General features: G+C 48.9%; 1 protein-coding gene and 1 long non-coding RNA gene across 5 annotated transcripts in view; one reads left to right on the plus strand and one right to left on the minus strand.

Annotated features, from left to right (window-relative positions):
• Nucleotides 1-4,911, plus strand: part of LOC142466106 (uncharacterized) — a 9,160-nt gene extending 4,249 nt beyond the window's left edge. The window contains exon 4 of one of the 3 annotated variants that reach the window (XR_012788054.1): nucleotides 4,618-4,911. This is a non-coding gene — a long non-coding RNA (uncharacterized LOC142466106). Of the gene's footprint in view, nucleotides 1-2,481; nucleotides 3,393-4,617 lie in introns of those variants that run through there. The other 2 variants (XR_012788055.1, XR_012788056.1) reach the window with 2 other exon arrangements.
• On the minus strand, nucleotides 2,564-21,126 carry THPO (thrombopoietin). 2 transcript variants are annotated; one of them, XM_075570846.1, is made up of 5 exons: nucleotides 21,068-21,126; nucleotides 15,299-15,401; nucleotides 4,402-4,526; nucleotides 3,619-3,705; nucleotides 2,564-3,275 (listed from the first exon to the last, which is right to left on the minus strand). In XM_075570846.1, the coding sequence occupies exons 2-5, from the start codon at nucleotides 15,309-15,311 to the stop codon at nucleotides 2,904-2,906; spliced, it is 597 nt and encodes a 198-aa protein (XP_075426961.1). In that variant the 5' UTR covers nucleotides 15,312-15,401; nucleotides 21,068-21,126; the 3' UTR covers nucleotides 2,564-2,903. The 2 variants fall into 2 exon arrangements, with proteins under 2 accessions (XP_075426961.1, XP_075426962.1); XM_075570847.1 differs by lacking the exon at nucleotides 21,068-21,126 and having other exon boundaries at nucleotides 2,564-3,041; nucleotides 3,120-3,275; nucleotides 15,299-15,674.
• Between the last annotated feature and the right edge of the window lie 6,081 nt (nucleotides 21,127-27,207).

The following is a 27,207-nucleotide window of genomic DNA, read 5'->3' on the forward strand; positions in this document are numbered from 1 at the left end:
CCCCGCCGGCAGTCTCGCGCCCCCCCTGGGGGTCACGCCCCCCAGTTTGCGCACCGCTGTAGTAGACAATAGACACCGTACACAGTAGAGCAATGTTTCCCAACTCCAGTCCTCAGGGAACCCCACCAGGTCAGGTCTTAAGGATATCCCTGCTCCAGCACAGGTGGGTCAATCAGCGGCTCAGTCATTTTGACTGAGTGGGGAGCAGAGGAGAGAGGGACTTGGAGTGGTGGTGGGTGGAGAAGGTATGAGGTGGTGGGCAGGGGAGAGTAGGGAGTTTGAAGGGTGGTGGGAGCAGGGTGGTGGGTAGAGGTGGGAGAAGTGGTGGGCAGAGGAGAGGAGGGAGTTTGAGGAGGAGGGGTGGTGGGAGGGAGGAGGAGGGGTGGTGGGAGGGAGGAGGAGGGGTGGTGGGAGGGAAGAGGAGGGGTGGTGGGAGGGAGGAATGGTGGAGAGTATAGGGGGGAGAAGGAGTGGCGGTGGGTGGAGTGTATAGGAGGTGGAGGGGGGAGGAGCCAATATTTTTAACAAGTGCGATATTTTTGGCGGTGCAGCGCATTGCACTAAAATAGCATCCCTTTTTTTTGTGAAAACACCACATTTTGAGGTTACCGCAGCTTCATGTATCCGGCCGTATATATTTATTCCTTTCTGCGTGGAGCTTCTTTTTGCTTTTGTTTTATAAAAATATTATTACTTGGTAAAAAACATATTGTTGCTTGCAAATGTATCCTTATCATAAGAACACACGGGCATTAGCTGTATGGGGCAACAAACCAATATAGAGCAGCATCTCTATGTTTACAGCCTGCGTGAGATGGGACAGTGTCGGTGTATGTTTCGCTCCAGCTGTTACTGGCAAGAACAGATTCCTATGTAATAAACCTGCACCCCACATCAAGTGGTTATAAGTCTGTGTGTGTGTGTGTGTATTATAGTTTTTATAAAAACGTATTAAACATTCCGTTTTATTATTTAGTAGGTTATGGTTGGTAAAAAAGTGGCAACCTCCACTGCACAGCAAGAAAAAATATCACTTATGAGCACATTCACATATCAGACAGGTCTGCAGTCCTGCTCTTCTCCATTATCACTTGTATCAATGCTGCCGCTGCAGCCAGGGATTCTGGGAAATGACATGCAAATGAGCACACAGTGCAGATGACTTTGTGTGCTCATTTGCATGTCATTTCCCAAAATCCCTGGTTGCAGTGGGAGCAGGGCCATTTTATCCAATAGGCACAGTGCCTGGGGCCTACGAAAAAGATTGAGACCTGTAAAAAAATAAATATGTATTGACCTTAAATTAAATAGGAAAAGGAAACTGCAAAATTAATAACTTCTTAATTAAATGTCTTTACAAAACTTAACATGTCACAACTCTCAAACGTCTAAATAAAAAATAACTTTAAATGTTTATACACTAAACAAAATGAACAAAAACTCAAATTATGTTAACTTTGCGGCTCTTTTTGTTAGCAAAATCACACATAACGTCTTCAAATGTAACTTCCCGTATTATATCATTTTCAAACTGAAAGTAATGCGAGGGAAAATAGTAGTTTCTACCCATTGGGCGACCGAAGACCATTCTTTATAAGTTTACGTTTTTAAAATGTACGCTTTCCTATCGAACTTGTTCCAAAAATGGAAGGATATATTATGAAAGCAGTAGTTACATTTGGAAACCTTGTAACCATCTTCTCCTCTATTTGTGCACTGATCATTTCGGTCGCTGATATACATTCGCGAGAAAAATAAAAACATATCAATACGCGTCACATACACGGGGGAATCACAATATGCTCCAGTTCAAGTGACGGCATATTGCGTGCGCGTCTGGCATGACGTGGGGTGGGACCTACGGATGCAAGAGTGCCTAGGGCCTACGGAGATCTTACTACGGCACTGAGTGAAAGCATTGTATGCTAGGAGATAATGATGAAAAGCAGAGATGCAGACCTGTCTGAGACATGTCAATGTGCTCACGTGGGATTCTTATTTGCTATTATTTAGTAGGGTATTTGAGCTACAAGTGTTGCAGGGAGGATCTGTGAGTGCTTATAACCGGCACTTGTCTCTCTTTTGTGTGTCTACTACTGTCCCTGGTAGCTTATCATTCTACTAATCATGGGTTAAAAGTATATGTAGGCTGTTCCCAATTAGGAGAATGTAAATCGGCAGTAAATAAAAAGTTATTCTTATGGATATGAAAAATAAATACCTAATTTCATCATGTAGGAATAAATGTCTCTTTAGTAGCAGGTCGTTTGGGTTCTTTCTGATCTGATTCTTGACGGGAAGTTTTGCGATCACTTCTAGTAAACATGCTGACCACTGTACATACTCCGTTACAACATACACACTGTTAGTAATTACACAAGAAGACACACACAGTATTTTGTACACGTTTGTGGTCACTATAACCATGTAAAATGCATGAGTTGCACATGCTGTATTTTATCGCTCAGGTTTCTCTTGCAGTATGTACATCGTTTGTCCCTTAACACAACCTTCTGAGGAATAATCTTCCTGCAGAGAAATGTTGCTTGTTATCATCCCATAGGTTTGGCTGGAGAATTACAGGTATATTAAATGTTTCGGGGTTTTTTTTTTTAAGGTCTGTGAAGGAAACCAGTCATGTTCTTTTATGCCTCTCCAGAGACCGACTTTGTGTCCAAGCTCAGTTCACTTGGCTGTGGCCAACCTGCATTTTTGGGGTCGGTGTGTCTGGGTGTAACCCACTTCTGTGGGGTCAGCCAGCTTGTGAAGGCTCGGCCCACCTGTCCAGGTGCAGCATTTCTTTCTGGAGTCACATAATATGTCTGGGACTAGTGTCCGGGCATAGCTATCCTGGCTGGGTTCACATATCTGTGTTCCAACAGAACGTACATGGTCAGACAGTGTCACCTGCAGGACGCCTCCCTCAGTCGCTGCAGAAGGAGAGAGACTTTCCCCTGAAGCAGTTTGTGGAATCGGCTGAAGATCTCTGTGCTATCCGAGGTGCTAGTGTGAGGATCATCCATGGGGAGGAGAGAAACTTCCTGGGGGGGAGAAGTCAAAGAATCAGACTCAAAGCCATGGTACCCACCTTCCTGGAGTAACGCAGTGCTCCATCTCACCATTTGCAGTGCCTTCTTGACAATGCCGCGGGTCTCTTTAATTTTGCGGGATAGTTTCACCAGCAGGTGTGAAATGCAGTCTGTTATCTTTAATTTTTGTGCAGCATTCAACAGCAGGTCCAGGTGTGACAAAACTTCAGTCCCCTGCTGGAACTCCTAGGGGGAGCAGAACAAAATAAATAAATGGCTCATCCCTCGCTCTCTCGCTTCTGGGCATGTCTTGGGTGCTCTCCTATTGTATGTCAATAAATGTCATGTTTTATCTGTCTGGGGCTCGACCTCGTCCAGCCTCTCTTATTTAATTTAAAGCTTAAGGATCCCAGAGATTCTCAGTCATTATATTTAACTTTTTCCTAGAGATTATGAAACAAAATGGCACATAGAATTGTTACATTATCATATGTACATTTATGGTCTTGGATTTCACTAAGGGGCACTGGGTGATGTACTCCTTTTTGTTGGGCAGGAAGACAAACCACCACCCCAGCCCCCCTCTCACCGTCTTATTCTTCCAGTCTGCGACTGTGACCGCAACGTTGGGAAGAGTGATGGGAACGGGCAGTGGCGGCAAATCTGAGCACTGTGCCTGAGGGGAGAGATTGAGTGAGCACCTCCAGGGAGGCTAAGTGAGCACCCCGCAGGGAGAGAGATGGTGAGGGCCTTCTGGGGGAGAGAGTGTGAGCACCTGCAAAGAGAGAATAATTATCTGCAGGGAGGGGTTGAGGTGAGCCCCTGCAGGAATGAGGAGTTGGTTTCCATAGAGAGGAAGTAAGTGATTCCACACCGCGGTACAAGGGTGCGAGGGCCCTGAGGTTTATAACTTCACTTAGAAAGGGTTTGAGTTATCTCCATGCAATGAGATAAATAAATAAAAATGTACGCATGAGGGAGTTAGCAAGTCATTGAGGTGAGGAGGAGGCTGAGACAAACAAAACACCACACACCCCATAAGCGGTTTCCGTCCCTCTCTGAGCTGCTCCTGAGACTTTTATCACTATCTCCTAAAGCTGTATATCCCAGACTATGGTTTATACCTGCAGTCCTCAAGAGCCCCCCTCCCCCCCCTCTTAATGGATCAGGTTTTAAGGATATCCCTGCTTCAGCATAGGTGGCTCACTCAGTCCCTGCTTCAACACAGGTGGCTCACCTGTGCTGGAGCTGGGATCTCCTTCAAACTGACCTGTTGGGAGGGGTCTTGAGGACTGGTGTTCAACCCCCTCCTGGTTTATACTATTGTATTCTTGAGCGCCCTACTACCCTCTTCACTCGTGCCTCTTCTCACCGCCTCTTTCTCCATAACCCGGGCGAAGGTCACATACAGACGTATCAGGCCACGGTCACACATCCGGCTGGGGTTCATCTTGCTCATGTCGGGGCTCAAAACAAGAATTATCAGAAGATAAAGTCCTACGGGGAAAAAAAGAACAGGATATTATGGGGGGGGAATGAAACCTACAACTTCTGCACCCAAATGTGAGTACTTTCATTGCCATTCCAGTTACCGGTGCCATGAAACAGTCCTGTGAAGTAGAGCACAGCACGAGGACTGTTCTCACCCCGAAACGGAAAGCAGGCGAAACGATGGACGTACACATGACCAAAACCAAATTGGGCAAATGTAAGAGGAAGGGGATTTCGCCAGCAGAGGAGGACGAGATGTGAGAAGCTGCTGCTGGGGTGAAAGCCACATAACGGGTGATGTAGCAAGGCAAATTCCGAGCCCAACTGATGCAGCATCTTCCTCTCTTGCATCTCTGTGTCAGTGTATTAAAGCAGCAATGCTACTTTCCAACTTTTTTCTTATTTGTATATGTAAAGCGTGTGACAATGTATATTTCTACATTCTTCCCTAAGCTGGCAATCGTTCGGTGCTCCTGTTATAAATCTGTAAAAAAAAAAAACTGTGTGCCTAACATAATGGCCGCCTTTTAGTTTCAATCAATCTTCAGTCAGTTTAACTCAGTAGCTACAATGTATCCTCTATATATTACTACGGTAACGTTATTTATTGTTACAGTTTGTAGCTCAAACTGCTGGGAACATTGGCAACAAATGATCACACACAGGAAAGTGTTGCAAAGATCTTGCACTGCTGGGGAGGTGGGCTGAAACCCGCTATAGAAATCTAAGGCCGAGTCCATAGAAGGACAGGCCGTGCTGAGCCGTGCGGACGCTCAGCGCTGAGCCCCTGCATCCTCAATGAGGATGCCTTGAGAGGGAGCTCACGCGAGCGTCCGCAGGCGTGCTCAGGCTTTGGAATTTTCAGCCGAGCGCCAAGCTGTTTTTCAGCGCGCTCTCGGCTGAAAACATCCAATCAGCCTGAAGCAGCGTCAACGTCATGGCGCCGTGATGTCAGCACCGTGACGTTGACGTCAGTGCGTCGCGGGCGATTGGCCCAGCGACGTCACTGCCCCGCCTCCAACCACCTCCCCCCCGGCTCCCTTCGCGCACGCTGGCTCGCCTGCAAGTCCGTGGAATCGCGCTGACAAGCAGGCGAGCCTCAGCGTTAGCGCGCCTCCGCTCTCCTGAAGCCTCTATGGCCCCGGCCTAAGGCAACGCTTATAGTGAAACCGACGCGGCTGTCACAGGAAAATCAAATAGAGATGACTTCCAGCGATCGCGACCAATCCGTCGCGTCGCGTTTACTATAAGCACACGCGATGGCGGCAATGCATTTGTTTTGCCGCGACTTATTAAAAATTGAATACAAAAATAAAACAGTCACTATATCTAATACTACAGAACTGATTTATTAAAAATAATACATATAAGATTTCACGTTCTGCTGCATTAAGGCGTTTGCCCCATGGGATTTGGCGAGTGTTAACAGGAGGCGTTAGGAAGGAGATACACGACAGACGTTATAATGAGATGTATTTGTGTGCGTCGTTCATCTATCTTGCATTTGTGTCACAATATCCACCAGATCTGAGGCGGCTTAACATCTTTAGCTATCAATTTGTGTCAACTGTAGCAAACTTTTTTTTTTTATATACAGTATACATGTGATACAAATGCAAGTGGGAAATGGAGCAAAATGAACTTCTATTTGCGTTCCCCCAAGATCTGCTGTGTGCAAAGTACCTGCTGCGGCTACATGTGTGTGAAATGCAACGCATGCAGCAATAGAAGCATGATGAGATTCAACTTCAGATCAATATATTGTTTTGAGTAATATGAGGAAGTAGAAATGTAACCCTTTCATCTCTAGGAAAAATATAGGATCACAAGTAAAAATCTGCTAAAGGGACGAAGATGCAGAGCGAGTGCCTTGCAAATCCTGCAACTTATCAGCCTTGTTTTGCAGCTAATAATTCCGTTCCACGCGTCCCTGTAATGAGTCCTGTAGGGGGAGGGGGTAAGCGCAGAATGCTTGCTTTCGCGCTCAATAGATAAAGGGATATTTAAATGATCGGATCTGGAAGCCAGGCATCTGATTGCTGAGAAGAGGAATGTCACAGGAGGGTCCCTGACAATCGTTACTGGAAGCCCGCTCCCCCTCCCCACCCCCTTCCCCTCCAGCTTCCTGACCCCGGCTCTTCCAGGAAATCAAAGTCAGGGACAGATTCATGGTTTCCTTTACAATCTCTTCGCTTCTGCATCCAGTCTCCAAGACCTCTCCAATTACAGTGTGTTATATTGTTGGACTTAAAGAAGAACTCCCCCACCCCCATGAAGTTTTTGTTATTTGATTGACTTTATATGAAACGGGGTCCCCTGGAGCTGAACCCCAACACCCAAAGCTTGGGGCACCCCCCACCCCTCCCAATTGCCAATATAATAGATTACATTTTGCTTGTGCTGGTATTTGCAAGAAAGATCAAAGATGACTGCGGGTCACCTAATCGGAAGCTGCAATGTCATCTCATGATGATGTCATCACGATGTTGTAATTGCAGGATGATGTCACCGCTGTCTCTCGGCCACCAGAGTGAGACAGACCACAGCGGCCATAGTGTTTCTTTCTGGCAAGAATTATTGTAAGGGAATATTAAAATTAAACATCTCAGGAACAGGGGATGGGGGAGGTGGGACGGGGGGGGGGGGGGGGGGGTCGCCAAAGTGGCTTATTCCCAGGAGGACCCCTTGTTTAAAAAGAAATATGTAACAGAGAATGGGCAGCATGGATTTCTGCTTTAATACTTCAGACTTCAGTGTTGGCATTCTATAGAAACATTAATTAAGCAGGGGAAGGAAATCGCACAGATTCTGCAGAAAGATCACACAGGACAGAGCCGTTCTGGACAAACCATGCCTACTCATCAGGGGAAACGCCAAATAACACCATGCTGCCACCATGGCCAGGGGACCACAGTACAGTCAGAGGGCACGGAGGATATCCCTATGATGCAAGATGGAGCCTCAACAGGACTGTGCTGGAAGCATCATAAAAATGGCACGTTAGAGACAGAGGGTCCTACTCAGTAAAGTACGAGAGTGGCATTTTGGAGCTAGAACATGGGAAGCCCCATTGACTTGATCGGGACTATGTGCAGAAGCGCCAAAACAGCGCTTTCATATTTTTATTGAGTAGGCCCCAGAACGAGAGTTACGTTTAGAATTAATCAGAAATCCACAAAATCAAGAGGTCTAGGAGGAATTCCGACATGGCCAGACATTAAGGGTTTATTCTCCTGCTGCAAAACCGGAGATCTCACACTTTCCCAACCCCTTGTGCTTCTCCCACGCATTCTCTGTTTTCTGCTCCTTTTTTTATCGCCACCCTTTCAGTCAAGAAGAACCGACTCATGTCTACCCGAAGTCTCCAGTATCGTAACATGAATATTTTGTTCCGGCATTTGTTCTCTGGGATACCATTTTCCTGGAATGTATTTTGTGTTCAATACTGTACGTTCTGAAAGTCCCCTGATAAAAGTTTTAAACCCGTTTTGTCTTTGCCAGGACTTGTTAGATTTACTAGGACATCTAGTACTACTGTGCATCAGCCTTGGTACAGATGGAGGGCTCTTCAGCACAGGTGGCAAAACCAGTCCCTGCATCAGCACAGGTGGCTCAATCAGCCACTGATTGAGCCACCTGTGCTGAAGCTGGGATATCCTGAAAACCTGACCTGTTTGGGGAGGGGAAGGGGGGGGGGCTTGAGGACTGAAGTTGAGCACCACTAGCTTAGATTACAGTGTTTCCAAGCTCCAGTCCTTCAGTATCACTAACAGCCCAGGGGTTAAGGATACCCATTCTTGAGCACAGGTGGCTCAGTCACAATAATTGTGCCACCTGTGCTAACGAGAGGATATGCTTAAAACCTGGGCAGTTAGTTGTACTTGAGGACTGGAGTTGGGAGACACTGGCTTAGAACACTCTATATAAGGTAAATATGTATCCAACATCTCTTCACAACTTCCTTTAAAAATAGACCGACACAACAATGCAGTACGATAAAAAATGAAGATTACAAGATATAGAGAACAGGGACTCAAAGTATAAGAGTATAGGTAACAGGTGCATCAGACTACAAGATTACAAGACTTGATAAAGGGCACACGGCCGAAACGCGTAGGTGTGTTACCTGCTGTTGCTCTTGGGGGTTATGTGCGATCCCCTTATGGAATAAAGTAGTTTTTATGCAGCCGTGAGCCTCCTCCTGCTTTTTAGGCAGTGCACTGCCTCTTTCACCTGTATTCTGATACTCTAAAAGTATATGTAAACTTTAAAAATGAATACAAAAATGTAAGTGTCTCAAATATGATAACACTTCCAAAATTATTTATATTTGTATCTGCCATTTGCCCCCCCCCGCCCTCTCCGCCCTTTGCCCTCCCCGCCCTTCCACGCCCCTTGGCTCCCCCCGTCCTTCCACGCCCCTCCCCCCCCGCCCTTCTACTCCATGCCCCCTGCCCTTCCACGACCGGGCAACGCCGGGTATATCAGCTAGTTTGTAATAAATAAGAGTTTTTAAAAATGAGAGAAATGTTAACACACAGTCACCATGTCAGATATATCTGCACTGTTTGGTACTAATGTGTTTAGTGTATGCAGTAGATCCAAAAGGTTTCTTTTTTTTTTTTTATTTAGAGTTTACTCAATCACCTCCCCTCCAACTAGCACCAATGTGGTCTATACCTTTTTTAAAGGTCTGTGCAATCCTGATTGTGATACATTGTGAAATGGTTTGATACATTGTGTAACATATCCCTTTTTAGTACCAGGTTTGCACCAAGTTATGCAAATCTCTTTATGGGAGAAGGGGAAGATGAGCACATTTGGAGTGAGCCTGACTTTGGAGCAGACCTGATACTTTGGGAAGGATATATAGACGATGTTATGGTTATTTGGAAGGGAGATAATTGGAGATGGGCACAAAAATTTGAATTCGCCACGGATTTTCACGGATCAGTCTCCAAAAGGCAGATTAGGGTTTTTTTCCCCATCACTGAAAAGCTGCAAACGGATTCAGATTTTTAAAAATATAAATCTGCAAACGAAATCCAAACGATGTCACTAACTAGGGAAAACTATGAAAATAAATATCTTCCTGAAACTTTGCACCCACGGTGGAGATCCACCTGGTTTCTTTCCTCAATAATTGTAATTCTAGGTCTCCTCCCCTAACTACTATGTGAACTCTATCAGTTCCAGAAATTGAAGTACCATCCAACATACTGTTATGATACTGTTCGTAGTGTTTTCCCACAGAAGTGAGCATATTGCCATTTTCTATCTTATACTATATTAGTGAAAGCACTGTATGTTTGCCTGCCTGCCTGCCTGCATGCATGCCTGCCTGCTGGATGTACGGTGTCCCTAGCGGCAATCTCATTGGTCCCTTGGCCCGCCCGCCCCCGCACACCTCTCATTGGCCTCACACACTCACACCACCCCCTTGGCCCGCCCCCCACACCTCTCATTGGCCTGAGGCGGAGTGACGGGCCAAAGGTCCAAAAAAATAAATAAATAAATAAATAAAACACACACACACACACACACACACACACACACACACACACACACACACACCTCTCTCCCCTCTCCAAATCACCTTTTCCCCCTCCCCAGCGGCATCACCTCTTCCCCCTCCCCAGCGGCATCACCTCTTCCCCCTCCCCAGCGGCATCACCTCTTCCCCCTCCCCAGCGGCATCACCTCTTCCCCCTCCCCAGCGGCATCACCTCTTCCCCCTCCCCAGCGGCATCACCTCTTCCCCCTCCCCAGCGGCATCACCTCTTCCCCCTCCCCAGCGGCATCACCTCTCCCCGCTCCCCAGCGGCATCACCTCTTCCCCCTCCCCAGCGGCATCACCTCTTCCCCCTCCCCAGCGGCATCACCTCTTCCCCCTCCCCAGCGGCATCACCTCTCCCCCTCCCCAGCGGCATCACCTCTCCCCAGCGGCATCACCTCTTCCCCCTCCCCAGCGGCATCACCTCTTCCCCCTCCCCAGCGGCATCACCTCTTCCCCCTCCCCAGCGGCATCACCTCTCCCCAGCGGCATCACCTCTTCCCCCTCCCCAGCGGCATCACCTCTTCCCCCTCCCCAGCGGCATCACCTCTTCCCCCTCCCCAGCGGCATCACCTCTCCCCCTCCCCAGCGGCATCACCTCTCCCCAGCGGCATCACCTCTCCCCCTCCCCAGCGGCATCACCTCTCCCCCCTCACCGCTCCAAATCACCTCTCCCCGCTCCAAATCACCTCTCCCCCCTCCCCGCTCCAAATCACCTCGCTTCCCGCAGCTGCCACGCGGCGCGTAAGATGGCGGACCCCCTTCCTCCCTCGCGGCGCCGAGTCAGACGGTGGCGGCGCCCGGAAGTACAGGTAGGTGTCGCTCCCCACCTCCGGCCAAACGGAACTGAGAAAGGGCGCATCAACTGAGGTGTGTGTGTGTGTGTGTGTGTGTGTGTGTGTGTGTGTGTGTGTGTGTGTGTGTGTGTCACTGTCCACTGCCCCCCCCTCCTATCCACTGCCCCCCCCTCCTGTCCACTGCCCCCCCCTCCTGTCCACTGCGTCCCCCCTCCTGTCCACTGCGTCCCCCCTCCTGTCCCCCCTCCTGTCCACTGCCCCCCCCCTCCTGTCCACTGCCCCCCCCCCTCCTGTCCACTGCCCCCCCCTCCTGTCCACTGCCCCCCCCCCTCCTGTCCACTGCCCCCCCTCCTGTCCACTGCCCCCCCTCCTGTCCACTGCCCCCCCCTCCTGTCCACTGCCCCCCCCCTCCTGTCCACTGCCCCCTCCCTCCTGTCCACTGCCCCCCCCTCCTGTCCACTGCCCCCCCCCTCCTGTCCACTGCCCCCCCCCTCCTGTCCACTGCCCCCCCCCTCCTGTCCACTGCCCCCCCCTCCTGTCCACTGCCCCCCCCCTCCTGTCCACTGCCCCCCCCCTCCTGTCCACTGCCCCCCCCCTCCTGTCCACTGCCCCCCCCCCTCCTGTCCACTGCAGGAAATGCAGGGGGAGGAATCCATGCCTTTGAGGCGCCCCCCCCTCCCTTTGACGCCCCCCCCTCCCTTTGACGCCCCCCCCTCCCTTTGACGCCCCCCCCCTCCCTTTGACGCCCCCCCCCTCCCTTTGACGCCCCCCCCCCTCCCTTTGACGCCCCCCCCCTCCCTTTGACGCCCCCCCCCTCCCTTTGACGCCCCCCCCTCCCTTTGACGCCCCCCCCCTCCCTTTGACGCGCCCCCCCCTCCCTTTGACGCCCCCCCCCCTCCCTTTGACGCCCCCCCCCTCCCTTTGACGCCCCCCCCCTCCCTTTGACGCCCCCCCCCTCCCTTTGACGCCCCCCCCCTCCCTTTGACGCCCCCCCCTGCCTTTGACGCCCCCCCTGCCTTTGACGCCCCGCGCGCACACACTGACTGACTGCCGCACGCACGCACACACTGACTGACGCGCACACAAAGCCTGACTGACGCACGCACACACTGACTGAGGCACACACTGACTGTGTGTGCCTCAGTCAGTCTGTGTGTGTTTGTGTTTCTGCCTCAGACTCACTGACGCGCGAGCAAACACACAGTGACTGACGCACACACGCTACATGAAGCTGTAAAGGAGGGAGGGAGGGGGGGGACTGGATTGATGTGAATGGGGGACAAACAGAGAGAGGGGGGAGGAGAGAGAGGAACGGGAACATTACATCCCGGGCAACGCCGGGTCTCTCAGCTAGTTTCATATAAATGTTACTGTACATTCTTATGGGCTGGAGGAGCGGCTCAGTGAGTAAAGACATTGAGTTTGAAGCAGTGGAACCTTGTTCAAATCCTGGTGTCTGCTCCTTGTGACCTTGAGGAAGTCACTTTATCTCCCTGTGCCTCAGGCACCAACAATATAGATTGTAAGCTCCTCTGGGAAGCGACTGTGTCTGTAAAAATGCTATGTGCAATGTTGTGAGTGCTGTACTGTAATTGTGATGCACTTTGAGTTCCATTGAGAGCAAAGTGCTATATGAAATAAAGTTATTATTATTTATTTTAACTCCGGGGTCACAGGGCTCCTAGAAAACACACCCCCAAACACTGACGAGAATACTGTGAGCACAAAAACAGCATACCTGTCTATACTCTCAGCCAGGGATTTCTGGGGACCAGGGGACCTCAGCCAATGCAGGAGTCACAGTGACAAAGTGTTTACCTGTAGATATCTAAAAAGTTCATAAGAGGGTAGCTTCTTGCTGTACTGCAAAAGCTTGCCCCCTCCCCCTCTGTAGGAGAGTACGTACATGTGTGTATATAGATATAACAACCCAAACTGTCCCAGAGTACTTGCAGGTATTTAAAAACAATAACAGCCCCTCTCCGCCCTTGCAGGAGAGTGTGTGTGTGTGTGTGTGTATATATGTGTGTATATATATGTGTATGTATACATACATACATACATACATACATACATACATCACTTGTGAGCCATTCACATGTCTTAGACAGGTCTGCAGCCCTGCTTTTCGCCATTATCACTTAGCATACAGTGCTTCTACTGCAGCAAGGGATTTTGTGAAATGACATGCAAATGAGCACGTAGTGTCACCTTTTGCCTCAAATCCATTATTAAATGGAACCTTTATAGCCGTATGCTTGCTGCATTACACAGCTTTCAGCATAGCTAGTAAACCTACTCACAGACAGCTGTTTCAACCTTTTGGGTCTCTTCAGTGTGAGGCTGGTTGTACTGGCTTTGCAATTTTAAGGCTGGGTAGGTTTCACCACACATTAGATAACTTATAGGTGGGTGATAAAGGTGACGAAAAACCCTCCACCGTATGGCATATAGCAAATAAAAAGATCACGTGTGAGCACATTCACATGTCTGACAGGTCTGCAAACTAGCTTTCCACCATTGTTACTTAGCACACAGTGCTTTCACTGCAGATATATATCCCAAACTATCCCTCACAGTCAATAATAACACAATCTCATCAATACCCCAAAACCACTGCCTAGTGGTCATCTTTGACTCTGCCCTCTCCTTCATTCCTGACATTCAAGTCCTGCAGTCTCCATCTCCGAAATATTGCAGGGATACGCCCATTTCTCACTTATGACGCATCTAAAATTCTAATTCACTCACTTATCCTGTCTTGACTACTGCAACATTCTCGTAGTTGTCATTCCCCCTCGTCGCCTGCCAACTTCAATCCATCCAGAAATGTACTGCAAAACTCATCTACCTCACTCACCGCTCCACTTCTGCTGCACCACTACGCAAATCCCTACACTGGCTTCCCATATCACCTAGAATTACATTGAAAACCTTAGTTCTGGCTTACAAAGCTCTCAGCGATGCTGCCCCACTCCCCCTTACATCTTAGCCCACATCCCCAAATATACCCCGAAAGACTGGACCAAACTCCACACTATCTAACACCCTCTTAACATCCAGCTCCTCCCCCCTTGCAGGTGAGTACATACTGTACAGGTATATACAGATATAACAAATCCACCCCTGCAGTAGAGTACTTACAGATATACATAGATATAATAAGATATAATCGTACCCTTCCCATAGATATACCAGTCTTAACCTATGAGAGAGAGAGAGAGAGAGACAGACAAAGAGACAGACAAAGTGCCTCAAAGTGCCTCCCTGGAGAGTACTTACAGGTATGAACAGATGTTACAGCTTCAATGCATTAGAGTACTTACAGGTGTGTATATATATATATATATATATATATATATCTATTATCAGATTTCCCCTGTATGAGAGTACTTAAAAGAATATAAAGATATAACAGTTCTCCATGCAGTAGAGTACTTATGGGAATAAGGGGACCCCCTAGTCCCTACAGATGGAGAACCCTCCCTCCCCCCCCCCCCTTCTGAAAAAAAAGTTACTCTTTTTGAAGGCTCCTCCCAGGAGAATTTTCAGCTTTAACAGAACCACCCACTGTATATAAAGACCCCTCAGGAAGATAGCATGGATATAACAGAACCACCCACTGTATATAAAGACCCCTCAGGAAGATAGCACGGATATAACAGGACCACCCACTGTATATAGAGACCCCCCAGGAAGATAGCACGGATATAATAGGACCACCCACTGTATATAGAGTCCCCTCAGGAAATAGCACAGATATAACAGGACCACCCACTGTATATAGAGACCCCTCAGGAAGATAGCACGGATATAACAGGACCACCCACTGTATATAGAGACCCCCCAGGAAGATAGCACAGATATAACAGGACCACCCACTGTATATAGAGACCCCCCAAGAAGATAGCACAGATATAACAGAACCACCCACTGTATATAGAGACCCCCCAGGAACATTGCACAGATATAACAGAACCACCCACTGTATAGAGACCCATCAGGAAGATAGCACAGATATAATAGAACCACCCACTGTATATAGAGATCGCTCAGGAGATAGCATGGATATAACAGAACCACCCACTGTATATAGGGACCCCTCAGGCAGATAGCACATATATAACAGGACCACCCACTGTACATAGAGACCCCCCCAGGAAGATAGCACAGATATAACAGAACCACCCACTGTATATAGAGACCCCTCAGGCAGATAGCATGGATATAACAGAACCACCAGGGCATGAGCACGTAGGGTTAGAGTTGGGGACATGTGCCTTACAGATGTAATGTGGCAGGGTGTGCACTGCACTTGAAATGTCCTTTGCTTTGTGTCCCAGAGGAAACAGGGATGTAGTCTGGAAAATGAGGACGCAGCCCCAACACACAGCAACAAAAGGAAAACTAACTTAGGATCTACTTACGATTTACATCCATCCCCAGCTGTTTCCTATAGTGGCCCCATCATATTGTGGTCGTAAGCACATGTGTACCCGTTTCATATCCATTTATTCTGCCAGGGAAGAGCTGTCCGAGGAGGAGAGTAAAATATAGAAGAAGTTAAGGGGATAATAGGAAGAGAGAGAGAGAGAAAAGCGATTGATGATAGTTACAGGCAGCACATGTCAGATCTCAAAAGAGATGAGAGAGATAAGCAGAGAGATGGGCAGAGAAGTGTTTCGGGTTTCTGACTCAATGAATAAGACACAGAGCAGAAACAAGCTCTGAGCTCTCTGCCAAGCCAAGAAGCGTTCACATCCTGTTGTTCTGTCAGATGTCAGGGCATCGGGCAAAGTGTGATCCTGGGTCCTGTGTCTTAGAACGTTCATTACCCAGAGACATCCCGGCTGTCAGGACATGAAGGGGGAGGCGGGAGAGAGGGGACCAGAAGAACTTTCTTTCACAAATTTCTCGTTTTCTTCCCCTTCTCCCATGAAATGCACCTTCACTGCGTAGCGCAGGTGTGCAATGGCAGCGGCATTGCCAACCCCCCCTCTCACACAGCCAAACCTGACATTTCTATACAGGCAGCGGCAGTGCCAGTCTCCCCCCTCACACAGGCAAACCTGGCATTTATACACAGCACAGGCAGCGGCAGTGCCAGCCTCCCCCCTCATACACAGCCAAACCTGGCATTTCTACACAGCACAGGCAGCGGCAGTGCCAGTCTCCCCCCTCACACACAGCCAAACCTGGCATTTCTACACAGGCAGCGGCAGTGCCAGCCTCCCCCTCATACACAGCCAAACCTGGCATTTCTACACAGGCAGCGGCAGTGCCTGTCTCCCCCCTCACACACAGCCAAACCTGGCATTTATACACAGGCAGCGGCAGTGCCAGCCTCCCCCTCACACAACCAAACATGGCATTTATACACAGCGCAGGCAGCGGCAGTGCCAGCCTTCCCCTCACACACAGCCAAACCTGGCATTTATACACAGCGCAGGCAGCGGCAGTGCCAGCCTTCCCCTGACACACAGCCAAACCTGGCATTTATACACAGGCAGCGGCAGTGCCAGCCTCCCCCCTCACACACAGCCAAACCTGGCATTTATACACAGCGCAGGCAGCGGCAGTGCCAGCCTCCCCCCACACACAGCCAAACCTGGCATTTATACACAGGCAGCGGCAGTGCCAGCCTCCCCCCTCACACACAGCCAAACCTGGCATTTATACACAGCACAGGCAGCGGCAGTGCCAGCCTCCCCACTCACACAGCTAAACCTGGCATTTATACACAGCACAGGTAGCGGCAGTGCCAGCCTTCCCCTCACACACAGCCAAACCTGGCATTTATACACAGCACAGGCAGCGGCAGTGCCAGCCTCCCCCCTCACACACAGCTAAACCTGGCATTTGTACACAGGCAGCGGCAGTGCCAGCCTTCCCCTCACACACAGCCAAACCTGGCATTTATACACAGCGCAGGCAGCGGCAGTGCCAGCCTCCCCCCTCACACACAGCCAAACCTGGCATTTATACACAGGCAGCGGCAGTGCCAGTCTCCCCCCTCACACACAGCCAAACCTGGCATTTATACACAGTGCAGGCAGCGGCAGTGCCAGCCTTCCCCTCACACACAGCCAAACCTGGCATTTATACACAGCACAGGCAGCGGCAGTGCCAGCCTCCCCCTCACACACAGCCAAACCTGGCATTTATACACAGCGCAGGCAGCGGCAGTGCCAGTCTCCCCCTCACACACAGCCAAACCTGGCATTTATACACAGCGCAGGCAGCGGCAGTGCCAGCCTTCCCCTGACACACAGCCAAACCTGGCATTTATACACAGCACAGGTAGCGGCAGTGCCAGCCTTCCCCTCACACACAGCCAAACCTGGCATTTATACACAGCGCAGGCAGCGGCAGTGCCAGCCTTCCCCTCACACACAGCCAAACATGGCATTTATACACAGCGCAGGCAGCGGCAGTGCCAGCCTTCCCCTCACACACAGCCAAACCTGGCATTTATACACAGCGCAGGCAGCGGCAGTGCCAGCCTTCCCCTGACACACAGCCAAACCTGGCATTTATACACAGGCAGCGGCAGTGCCAGCCTCCCCCCTCACACACAGCCAAACATCTGCATTTATACACAGCGCAGGCAGCGGCAGTGCCAGCCTCCCCCCACACACAGCCAAACCTGGCATTTATACACAGGCAGCGGCAGTGCCAGCCTCCCCCCTCACACACAGCCAAACCTGGCATTTATACACAGCACAGGCAGCGGCAGTGCCAGCCTCCCCACTCACACAGCTAAACCTGGCATTTATACACAGCACAGGTAGCGGCAGTGCCAGCCTTCCCCTGACACACAGCCAAACCTGGCATTTATACACAGGTAGCGGCAGTGCCAGCCTTCCCCTCACACACAGCCAAACCTGGCATTTATACACAGCGCAGGCAGCGGCAGTGCCAGCCTTCCCCTCACACACAGCCAAACATGGCATTTATACACAGCGCAGGCAGCGGCAGTGCCAGCCTTCCCCTCACACACAGCCAAACCTGGCATTTATACACAGCGCAGGCAGCGGCAGTGCCAGCCTTCCCCTGACACACAGCCAAACCTGGCATTTATACACAGGCAGCGGCAGTGCCAGCCTCCCCCCTCACACACAGCCAAACATCTGCATTTATACACAGCGCAGGCAGCGGCAGTGCCAGCCTCCCCCCACACACAGCCAAACCTGGCATTTATACACAGGCAGCGGCAGTGCCAGCCTCCCCCCTCACACACAGCCAAACCTGGCATTTATACACAGCACAGGCAGCGGCAGTGCCAGCCTCCCCACTCACACAGCTAAACCTGGCATTTATACACAGCACAGGTAGCGGCAGTGCCAGCCTTCCCCTCACACACAGCCAAACCTGGCATTTATACACAGCACAGGCAGCGGCAGTGCCAGCCTCCCCCCTCACACACAGCTAAACCTGGCATTTGTACACAGGCAGCGGCAGTGCCAGCCTTCCCCTCACACACAGCCAAACCTGGCATTTATACACAGCGCAGGCAGCGGCAGTGCCAGCCTCCCCCCTCACACACAGCCAAACCTGGCATTTATACACAGGCAGCGGCAGTGCCAGTCTCCCCCCTCACACACAGCCAAACCTGGCATTTATACACAGTGCAGGCAGCGGCAGTGCCAGCCTTCCCCTCACACACAGCCAAACCTGGCATTTATACACAGCACAGGCAGCGGCAGTGCCAGCCTCCCCCTCACACACAGCCAAACCTGGCATTTATACACAGCGCAGGCAGCGGCAGTGCCAGTCTCCCCCTCACACACAGCCAAACCTGGCATTTATACACAGCGCAGGCAGCGGCAGTGCCAGCCTTCCCCTGACACACAGCCAAACCTGGCATTTATACACAGCACAGGTAGCGGCAGTGCCAGCCTTCCCCTCACACACAGCCAAACCTGGCATTTATACACAGCGCAGGCAGCGGCAGTGCCAGCCTTCCCCTCACACACAGCCAAACATGGCATTTATACACAGCGCAGGCAGCGGCAGTGCCAGCCTTCCCCTCACACACAGCCAAACCTGGCATTTATACACAGCGCAGGCAGCGGCAGTGCCAGCCTTCCCCTGACACACAGCCAAACCTGGCATTTATACACAGGCAGCGGCAGTGCCAGCCTCCCCCCTCACACACAGCCAAACATCTGCATTTATACACAGCGCAGGCAGCGGCAGTGCCAGCCTCCCCCCACACACAGCCAAACCTGGCATTTATACACAGGCAGCGGCAGTGCCAGCCTCCCCCCTCACACACAGCCAAACCTGGCATTTATACACAGCACAGGCAGCGGCAGTGCCAGCCTCCCCACTCACACAGCTAAACCTGGCATTTATACACAGCACAGGTAGCGGCAGTGCCAGCCTTCCCCTCACACACAGCCAAACCTGGCATTTATACACAGCACAGGCAGCGGCAGTGCCAGCCTCCCCCCTCACACACAGCTAAACCTGGCATTTGTACACAGGCAGCGGCAGTGCCAGCCTTCCCCTCACACACAGCCAAACCTGGCATTTATACACAGCGCAGGCAGCGGCAGTGCCAGCCTCCCCCCTCACACACAGCCAAACCTGGCATTTATACACAGGCAGCGGCAGTGCCAGTCTCCCCCCTCACACACAGCCAAACCTGGCATTTATACACAGTGCAGGCAGCGGCAGTGCCAGCCTTCCCCTCACACACAGCCAAACCTGGCATTTATACACAGCACAGGCAGCGGCAGTGCCAGCCTCCCCCTCACACACAGCCAAACCTGGCATTTATACACAGCGCAGGCAGCGGCAGTGCCAGTCTCCCCCTCACACACAGCCAAACCTGGCATTTATACACAGCGCAGGCAGCGGCAGTGCCAGCCTTCCCCTGACACACAGCCAAACCTGGCATTTATACACAGCACAGGTAGCGGCAGTGCCAGCCTTCCCCTCACACACAGCCAAACCTGGCATTTATACACAGCGCAGGCAGCGGCAGTGCCAGTCTCCCCCCTCACACACAGCCAAACCTGGCATTTATACACAGCACAGGCAGCGGCAGTGCCAGCCTTCCCCTCACACACAGCCAAACCTGGCATTTATACACAGCGCAGGCAGCGGCAGTGCCAGCCTCCCCCCTCACACACAGCCAAACCTGGCATTTATACACAGCACAGGCAGCAGCAGTGCCAGTCTCCCCCCTCACACACAGCCAAACCTGGCATTTATACACAGGTAGCGGCAGTGCCAGCCTTCCCCTCACACACAGCCAAACCTGGCATTTATACACAGGCAGCGGCAGTGCCAGTCTCCCCCCTCATACACAGCCAAACCTGGCATTTATACACAGCACAGGTAGCGGCAGTGCCAGCCTCCCCCCACACAGCCAAACCTGGCATTTATACACAGCACAGGTAGCGGCAGTGCCAGTCTCCCCCCTCATACACAGCCAAACCTGGCATTTATACACAGCACAGGCAGTGTGAGGTATAATCAATTCACATTAACAACACTGATATTGTCCTCCTGCTAGATACAATCAAGTTAATTTGTACCTCTCACAGATACCAAGTTGAAGTCACTCATACAATTCCATTATTAGCCAGTCCCTTTGCATATACCAATAGATATTCAAGTTAATGCAATCGAGTAATCATAAGCAGCAAACCGTATAGTGCAGGGTCACACGAGAGATAGCAAGCATACAGCATAGAGTGGAGATAGAAGGATGCACATAAGAGCGGTGGGAGTCCCTCAGCTGCTAAGCTATCATATAAACGCTGTTTGCTTTCAAACAGCACAGCTCCAACATCGCTGTCAACTTGTACTGGGGGTCCCTGTAACTAGTGATATACCGTGTGCATACTAATGTGGACAGTTGCATCCTACTCCCCCGTTGTATAACTTAATCCACTGTCATATACTTAGCTTAGTAGCCGCTACAACTCTGCTTAACCGCAAATAAACAGCCCTGCTCAGACCTCATGCACTCGACCGGCTGTGGTGGAATCAGCTGCACTGCGTGTCAATGACGTCACCACGTCACTAAGCCCACGCCCTACGAGTTTCTCTCCAGGCGGAGCTTCGTCAAGGGCAGGTGGATAACGGGACTGCAACACTCACCACTTATTTATAGTCATTAAAGCGTGCGTACACCTGTTTGTGCAATTTACAATGTGATCAAGCATTGCTGTTGTACTTACCATATAGTGATCGCCGCATAATCATGGTTGAGTCCCGTATAATAGATAAAACACTATATTTCACTTATTCAATAAAATGGTTATAATCAAATGATAGCAAATAATTCATAACTTGTAATAAACCCAGCACTATATAGGGATAACAGTACAATACTGCAACTTAATGTCCACTGAACAGGACAGTGGTTCACCATGGGAAAGGATAAAAACAAGTCCTAATAAATCCACATTGTTGCAGAGAGAACAGCAGAATGACCTATGAGTCATTAGACTGGATGTAGTTATTACTGCTCCTAAGCAAATGAACAAAGAGAGGGGGCAAAGAGATAATCAACATTTATAGACAGGACATAGCCAGGACACAACAAACTCACTTGATGATATGAGTAAATAGTCAAAGTTGGGATCAAGTTGACTTTTAGATGAAGGGGGTGAAGGTAAAGCCTTCATTGAGGCCAAGTGGATATAAAGTCTTTAAACGATATATCCACTCTGCTTCTCTTTGTAGAAGTTTACGATCAATGTCACCTCCTCTGATGGTATTCTTAATACGATCTATCCCCATAAATTGGAGACATCCAAGATCACCCCTGTGCATAGAATTTACATGGCGTGCTACTGGAGTGTCGGCCTTGTAAATAACAGAGTTGACATGTTCCATGTAGACGGACGTTCACAGAGGTACACAATTGGAGTCGTTATAATGTGAAATTATAATAGGCTTTATTGTGCCTTTTCCTTTTCATCAGGAAATTATCCAAACACAGGGGGGAACAAAGCTTCCATTCACTTGGGAGTATTTCTAGTGAAATCCTTGCAATTAGTTCACATCTCCATTAGTTAAGCATTTCTCCCATCCCAAACACATAGCATGAAAATAAGCAGATATAAGCAGTCTCTTAATAATGAAAGTCTTATCTGTTTAGTTGCTGTAGAGTAAGCGTCTCTGCTCTCCTGGAACCGCACCCGTGCGTGCACAGAAAAATATCAGCATCCAGGTTTAGAAGTCTTATTGGGTGTCTTGCAATCAGCTCTGCTGTGTGGCTGGCAGAACTCAAGACATTGTGGTGTCTTCAAAGGTCAGCTCTCAGTCAGAACTAAGGAGTCAGTCACTTCCTGTCTGAAAGGCAGGCTTTTTGTAAACAATCTAATCAGGCAGGTGGTGTTTAGTAATTAACTACCACACTGCTAGATTAAAGGAACATTACTGAACAGGGATAAGTCCCCTGTTACATACCTCCCCTGTTTGTGGGAAGCTCGGGCTTACCACGGCCAAAGCCCATCCTTCCACTCTCATTCTAGATATCTCTGTGACTTGAATGAGAGTGGATGGAGGAAGAGAACCCTCTGTCCCGCTGGGATTGGAGCCCTTTCTCCAGTTTATTTTTGTCTCCTCCCGAAGATGCTTGAGATCAGCACTCCTCAGTCGCTCGAGGAGGACTTTTTCCACGTAAGGTCTTTTTATCGCGTGCGCGGTCTTGAGATTTCTGTTGCGTCGGGCACTCCTCTTTTTGTAGACAAAGGGTATGGCAACAGTTGTAGAGCAGTTAGGATTAGCCCTTAGAGTTTTCTGCTCTTGAAGTGGTCTTTCTGCAGCTTCTCCACACCACGGAGTCGCCAGTTCAGCTTCTTCAGCTAAGGATTCTTATGGCTTTGATTCTGCACTCCTACCTCTGTTTGTTGCCTGTTGAGCAGCTGTAGGTTTGGCTAGTGCTTTCTTTGGTGGCTCAAACTTCGTAATTTTGTTTTGAAGTTGCGTGGAGTCCCCAACTCTCACTGTACCCTTGTCCTTACGGGCATTAGTTACTGTGGGATACTGGTGCTTGGGCAGAGCCAATACCTTTTTCCGTATTGGAGGAATCTGTATCAGAGTCTCCTTCATATTCTGGAGCTCTGTAATTTTTGTCGTCAAGGTTGCCGCTGCGTCTGTTTTCTCCTTGGTGTACTGACTCAAGGGAATGGAACAGTCTCTCTGTCTCTCCAGCTCTTGCTCCAGTTTCTGAGCCTTCTCACGCTCCCTCTCATACAGAGTCACCTGGTATCGAAGCTCCGCTTCCAACGATGCTCTGAAGACATGCAGCGTGGCCTTTAGCTCCTCATACTGCTCTGTGAGGACGTACCGGGTATTCAAACGTTCCTGCAGCGCTTGTACCTCTTTAGCAGCCTGCAGTTTTTCTTCCTGTAGCGTTTGCTGCTTCTCCTCAGCATACTGGAGGTGTGTACGCAGACCTTGCAGTTGGTTCTGCAGTCGGTGCTCTGCGTCAAACTTTTCCTTGACTTCTTCTGTTAACTGAAAATGTTCTTCTTTCAGTTTTAAGTTTTCTCTTTTTAATCTTGAACTTTCTTTTTTTTCAGTCTCTGTATTCTTCAGGGCTTCTTTGCAGTCCTCCTTCCATTTACACACATCTGCTTTGAGAATGACAATCTCCTGGCGTGAGACTTCCTTCTCTAGGTTGAGGGTCTGAAGCTCCTTCTGAGAGACTTTGAGAACTGTACCAAGATTACCAATAGTTTCTTTAGCAATGTCCAGCTCCTCAGTGAGACTGTGTAGTTCCTTTCTGGAAACTTCCAGGTCTGTGCGGCAGCTGTTGGTCTCATGATGTGAGGCATCAAGCTCTATACGAAGAGTGTGAACCTCTTGCTGGAAGACTGTCATCTGCTTCAGTGCCTCCTCATACTTCCGCTTTAGCGTAGCCACCATTTTATCAGATTGGCTCTGCTTTTCATCCATGGCGGAGATAGTAGCCTTTGCAGTATCTAGCTCAGTCTTGAGATCCTCCAATTCGGTCTTGGCCGCAGAGTAAATTGCGAGCACAGTCTTCTGTAGCTCAGCATTGTTTTTTCTCACTCTTCCTAATTCTTCACAGAGCAGATGACAGTCATGTCTGGCAATTTTCAGGGCGTCTTCAGGGCTGGTCAAGGGGTCGTCACTCACTGGTTCCGGCTCCGCTTCCCTGGGATGACTAGTTGAGGGTTCCTCACTGTTGGCACCGGACAGACACTTCTTTGGGGTACACGACTTCTGCCTTGGGCCCTCTGGATATTCGGTTAACCGTGGGACGAATTCTCCATTTTCTCTACGCTGCAGGGCAACTCGGTCCCCCTTTCCCCCCACAGGATCTGCGTACGTGTCTGTTCCTTCCACGGTAAGTGAAGAACTGCTTTTCTTTTTCTTTTTCCGCCTTTTTGATTTGGATGACACGGTCCCTTCAGGGATATTGGGGTCTCCATCTTCATTTGAAATTTTAGCAGCTTCATTATATACGCCAGGCTTTTCTTGCAGTTGCTTTAGCTGACAGAAATATTGGGTGATCTGCTGCTCCCGCTCTGTCTCCTGTTGATCATATTCGTCATCAAAGGGAGCGGTCTTTTCTGTTCGTGCCGAGTTCAGGCACCCCCACCATTCTTGGGGTGTTTTGTGGGTGTGACTCGGTTCGGGTTCCCCGTAAGAGATACCTTCCTCTTTATTGGACTGGAAGGGCCACTCTTCCGTGGGGTAGGGTTCATTACAGGAACGCTACATCTTGTCCTCCATTTTTAGGCTATCAGGTGTAATTTTCTTCCTGACCTCAGGAGGCGCTATTGCAGCTGTTGCCACTGTATTTGCTAGAACCCCCAATTGTGGTAGTCCTACAGATGGGCATATTTTGCTTGTAGAGGTCGTAGCTCTCACATGCATCTCTGTAGACTTTTCTTTCTTGGATAATTTTTTTTTTTTTTTAATATCAGCAGTGCTGTGCATGCATTTTCTTTTATCAGGTATACAAGTTGTGCAGTTGCTAGGTAAAAAAGTCTATTTGCTTTACACCATTTTCTTGCAGGGTGCAATCTCCCCACTTCAGCAACAGAATTTGGTTTTCTGCCTGAGTTCAGTAATTTTCAGTCTCATCTTTGGGTATTATGGCATTCACACTTCACACTTTGGGTGTCTGTTTTTGCTCCCAAGATAGATATAGGCAGACTTTTTTACTTGCAGAAAAAAAATATTCTTTGCAGTGGACTATTTCTTTCATTCCCGGCAGGGTGACTCAACATTCAGCAATTGGTTTTGAAAAAAACCTTTTACAAAGTTCAGAAATCACTTTTTCCCCCTATAGGGCAATTTTACACTCAGCATTGGTTTGCTAAAAATTCCCCTGCTTTAGCACAGTCTTGTATCAATTTTCACACTTTTCTGCATATACTCCATTCACAGCTGGTAGTCCTATGCGGTGTGGCAACCTTTATCTGCAAAATCAGTACCACTCGTGGGTCACCATCTGTATTCACTGCTTCAGCGAAACTCTTGAAAACAATAAACACCTAACCCTTTCCAAGGGCTGACTCACTTCTTGAACTCTGACTATGGCTGAAAGGCAAAGACCCCTATTTCAATGACCATATTACACTTTGTGATAGGCAAAATAAGGTTAAGCTACTTCAGCAGTTTCTTCTGGGTTTTTGTAAATTTTCAGTGGTGTGTATCCCTTTAATTCCGATCTCTGCTGCATGAGGTTTTTTTTTTTTTTTCTCAGACTGTTTGTAAGCAAAAAGCATAAAAAAAAAATTTCACATAAAAATCTCCGGTCCTTTTTAACTACAAAGACACCTCTTGTCCCACCTCGGACACCAAATGTAGACGGACGTTCACAGAGGTACACAATTGGAGTCGTTATAATGTGAAATTATAATAGGCTTTATTGTGCCTTTTCCTTTTCATCAGGAAATTATCCAAACACAGGGGGGAACAAAGCTTCCATTCACTTGGGAGTATTTCTAGTGAAATCCTTGCAATTAGTTCACATCTCCATTAGTTAAGCATTTCTCCCATCCCAAACACATAGCATGAAAATAAGCAGATATAAGCAGTCTCTTAATAATGAAAGTCTTATCTGTTTAGTTGCTGTAGAGTAAGCGTCTCTGCTCTCCTGGAACCGCACCCGTGCGTGCACAGAAAAATATCAGCATCCAGGTTTAGAAGTCTTATTGGGTGTCTTGCAATCAGCTCTGCTGTGTGGCTGGCAGAACTCAAGACATTGTGGTGTCTCCAAAGGTCAGCTCTCAGTCAGAGCTAAGGAGTCAGTCACTTCCTGTCTCAAAGGCAGGCTTTTTGTAAACAATCTAATCAGGCAGGTGGTGTTTAGTAATTAACTACCACACTGCTAGATTAAAGGAACATTACTAAACAGGGATAAGTCCCCTGTTACATTCCAAAACACGTCTGTGTAGCTCGCGTGTTGTTTTGCCTACATATCTGCGTCCACAATCACAATTAATAAGATAGATGACATTAAAGCTTTTACAATTCACAAAGTGTCTTATTTCAAATTGTTTAGACTTATCAGCATTGTCAAAGGTTTTCGTGTTAAGCAGATATTGGCACGCCTTGCAGCTCCCGCATCTGAAGCATCCTTTTGGTGGATTAGGTAACCATGTTTTTGATGTCTTAAGTTGATGATGACTATGCACTAGGGCATCTTTGAGGTTTTTTGACCTTCTGCTCGTAATGCTTGGTGTATCCTTAAGTACAGCAGATAGGTCATTGTCTGATTTTAAGATGTGCCAATGTTTGGAGAATATTCGTTTAACCTCATGCCATCTTTGACTGTAGGTGCCAATACATCGTATTTGGGTGTCTTTTGCTTTTACATTTTGAGCAAGTAGAGAGTCCCTATCACATTGAAGAGCCCTATTGTATGCCCTATGTAGATTTTTTAGAGAGTAGCCTCTATCCAGAAACCTATTTTTAAGATCTTGAGATTGTACTTTGAAATCTTGTAAGGTTGAGCAATTACGTTTTAATCGTAGATACTGCCCTGTTGGTATACCTTGAATTAAAGGATCTGGATGCTGACTATTGGCCAATAACAGATTATTCGTGGAGGTTGGTTTTCTGAACACTGTTGTTTGGATTTTATTACTGGAATCAATGGTGATATTCAAATCCAAGAATGTCACTTTGGATTGACTATATTCAGAGGTCAAACGTAGGTTTAAAGTGTTAACATTGAGCCGCCCGATGAAATCAAGCAAAATATCCTTTGGTCCGCTCCAGATCAATAGAATATCGTCAATAAATCTGAGTCATAAATCTATGTGCTCAGTAAATATTGCGTTTTCCTCTGTAAAGACGGTAGTTGCCTCCCACCAGCCCAGGTACA

Source organism: Ascaphus truei, chromosome 14, assembly GCF_040206685.1.
Source record: "Ascaphus truei isolate aAscTru1 chromosome 14, aAscTru1.hap1, whole genome shotgun sequence".
Taxonomy (NCBI): domain Eukaryota; kingdom Metazoa; phylum Chordata; class Amphibia; order Anura; family Ascaphidae; genus Ascaphus; species Ascaphus truei.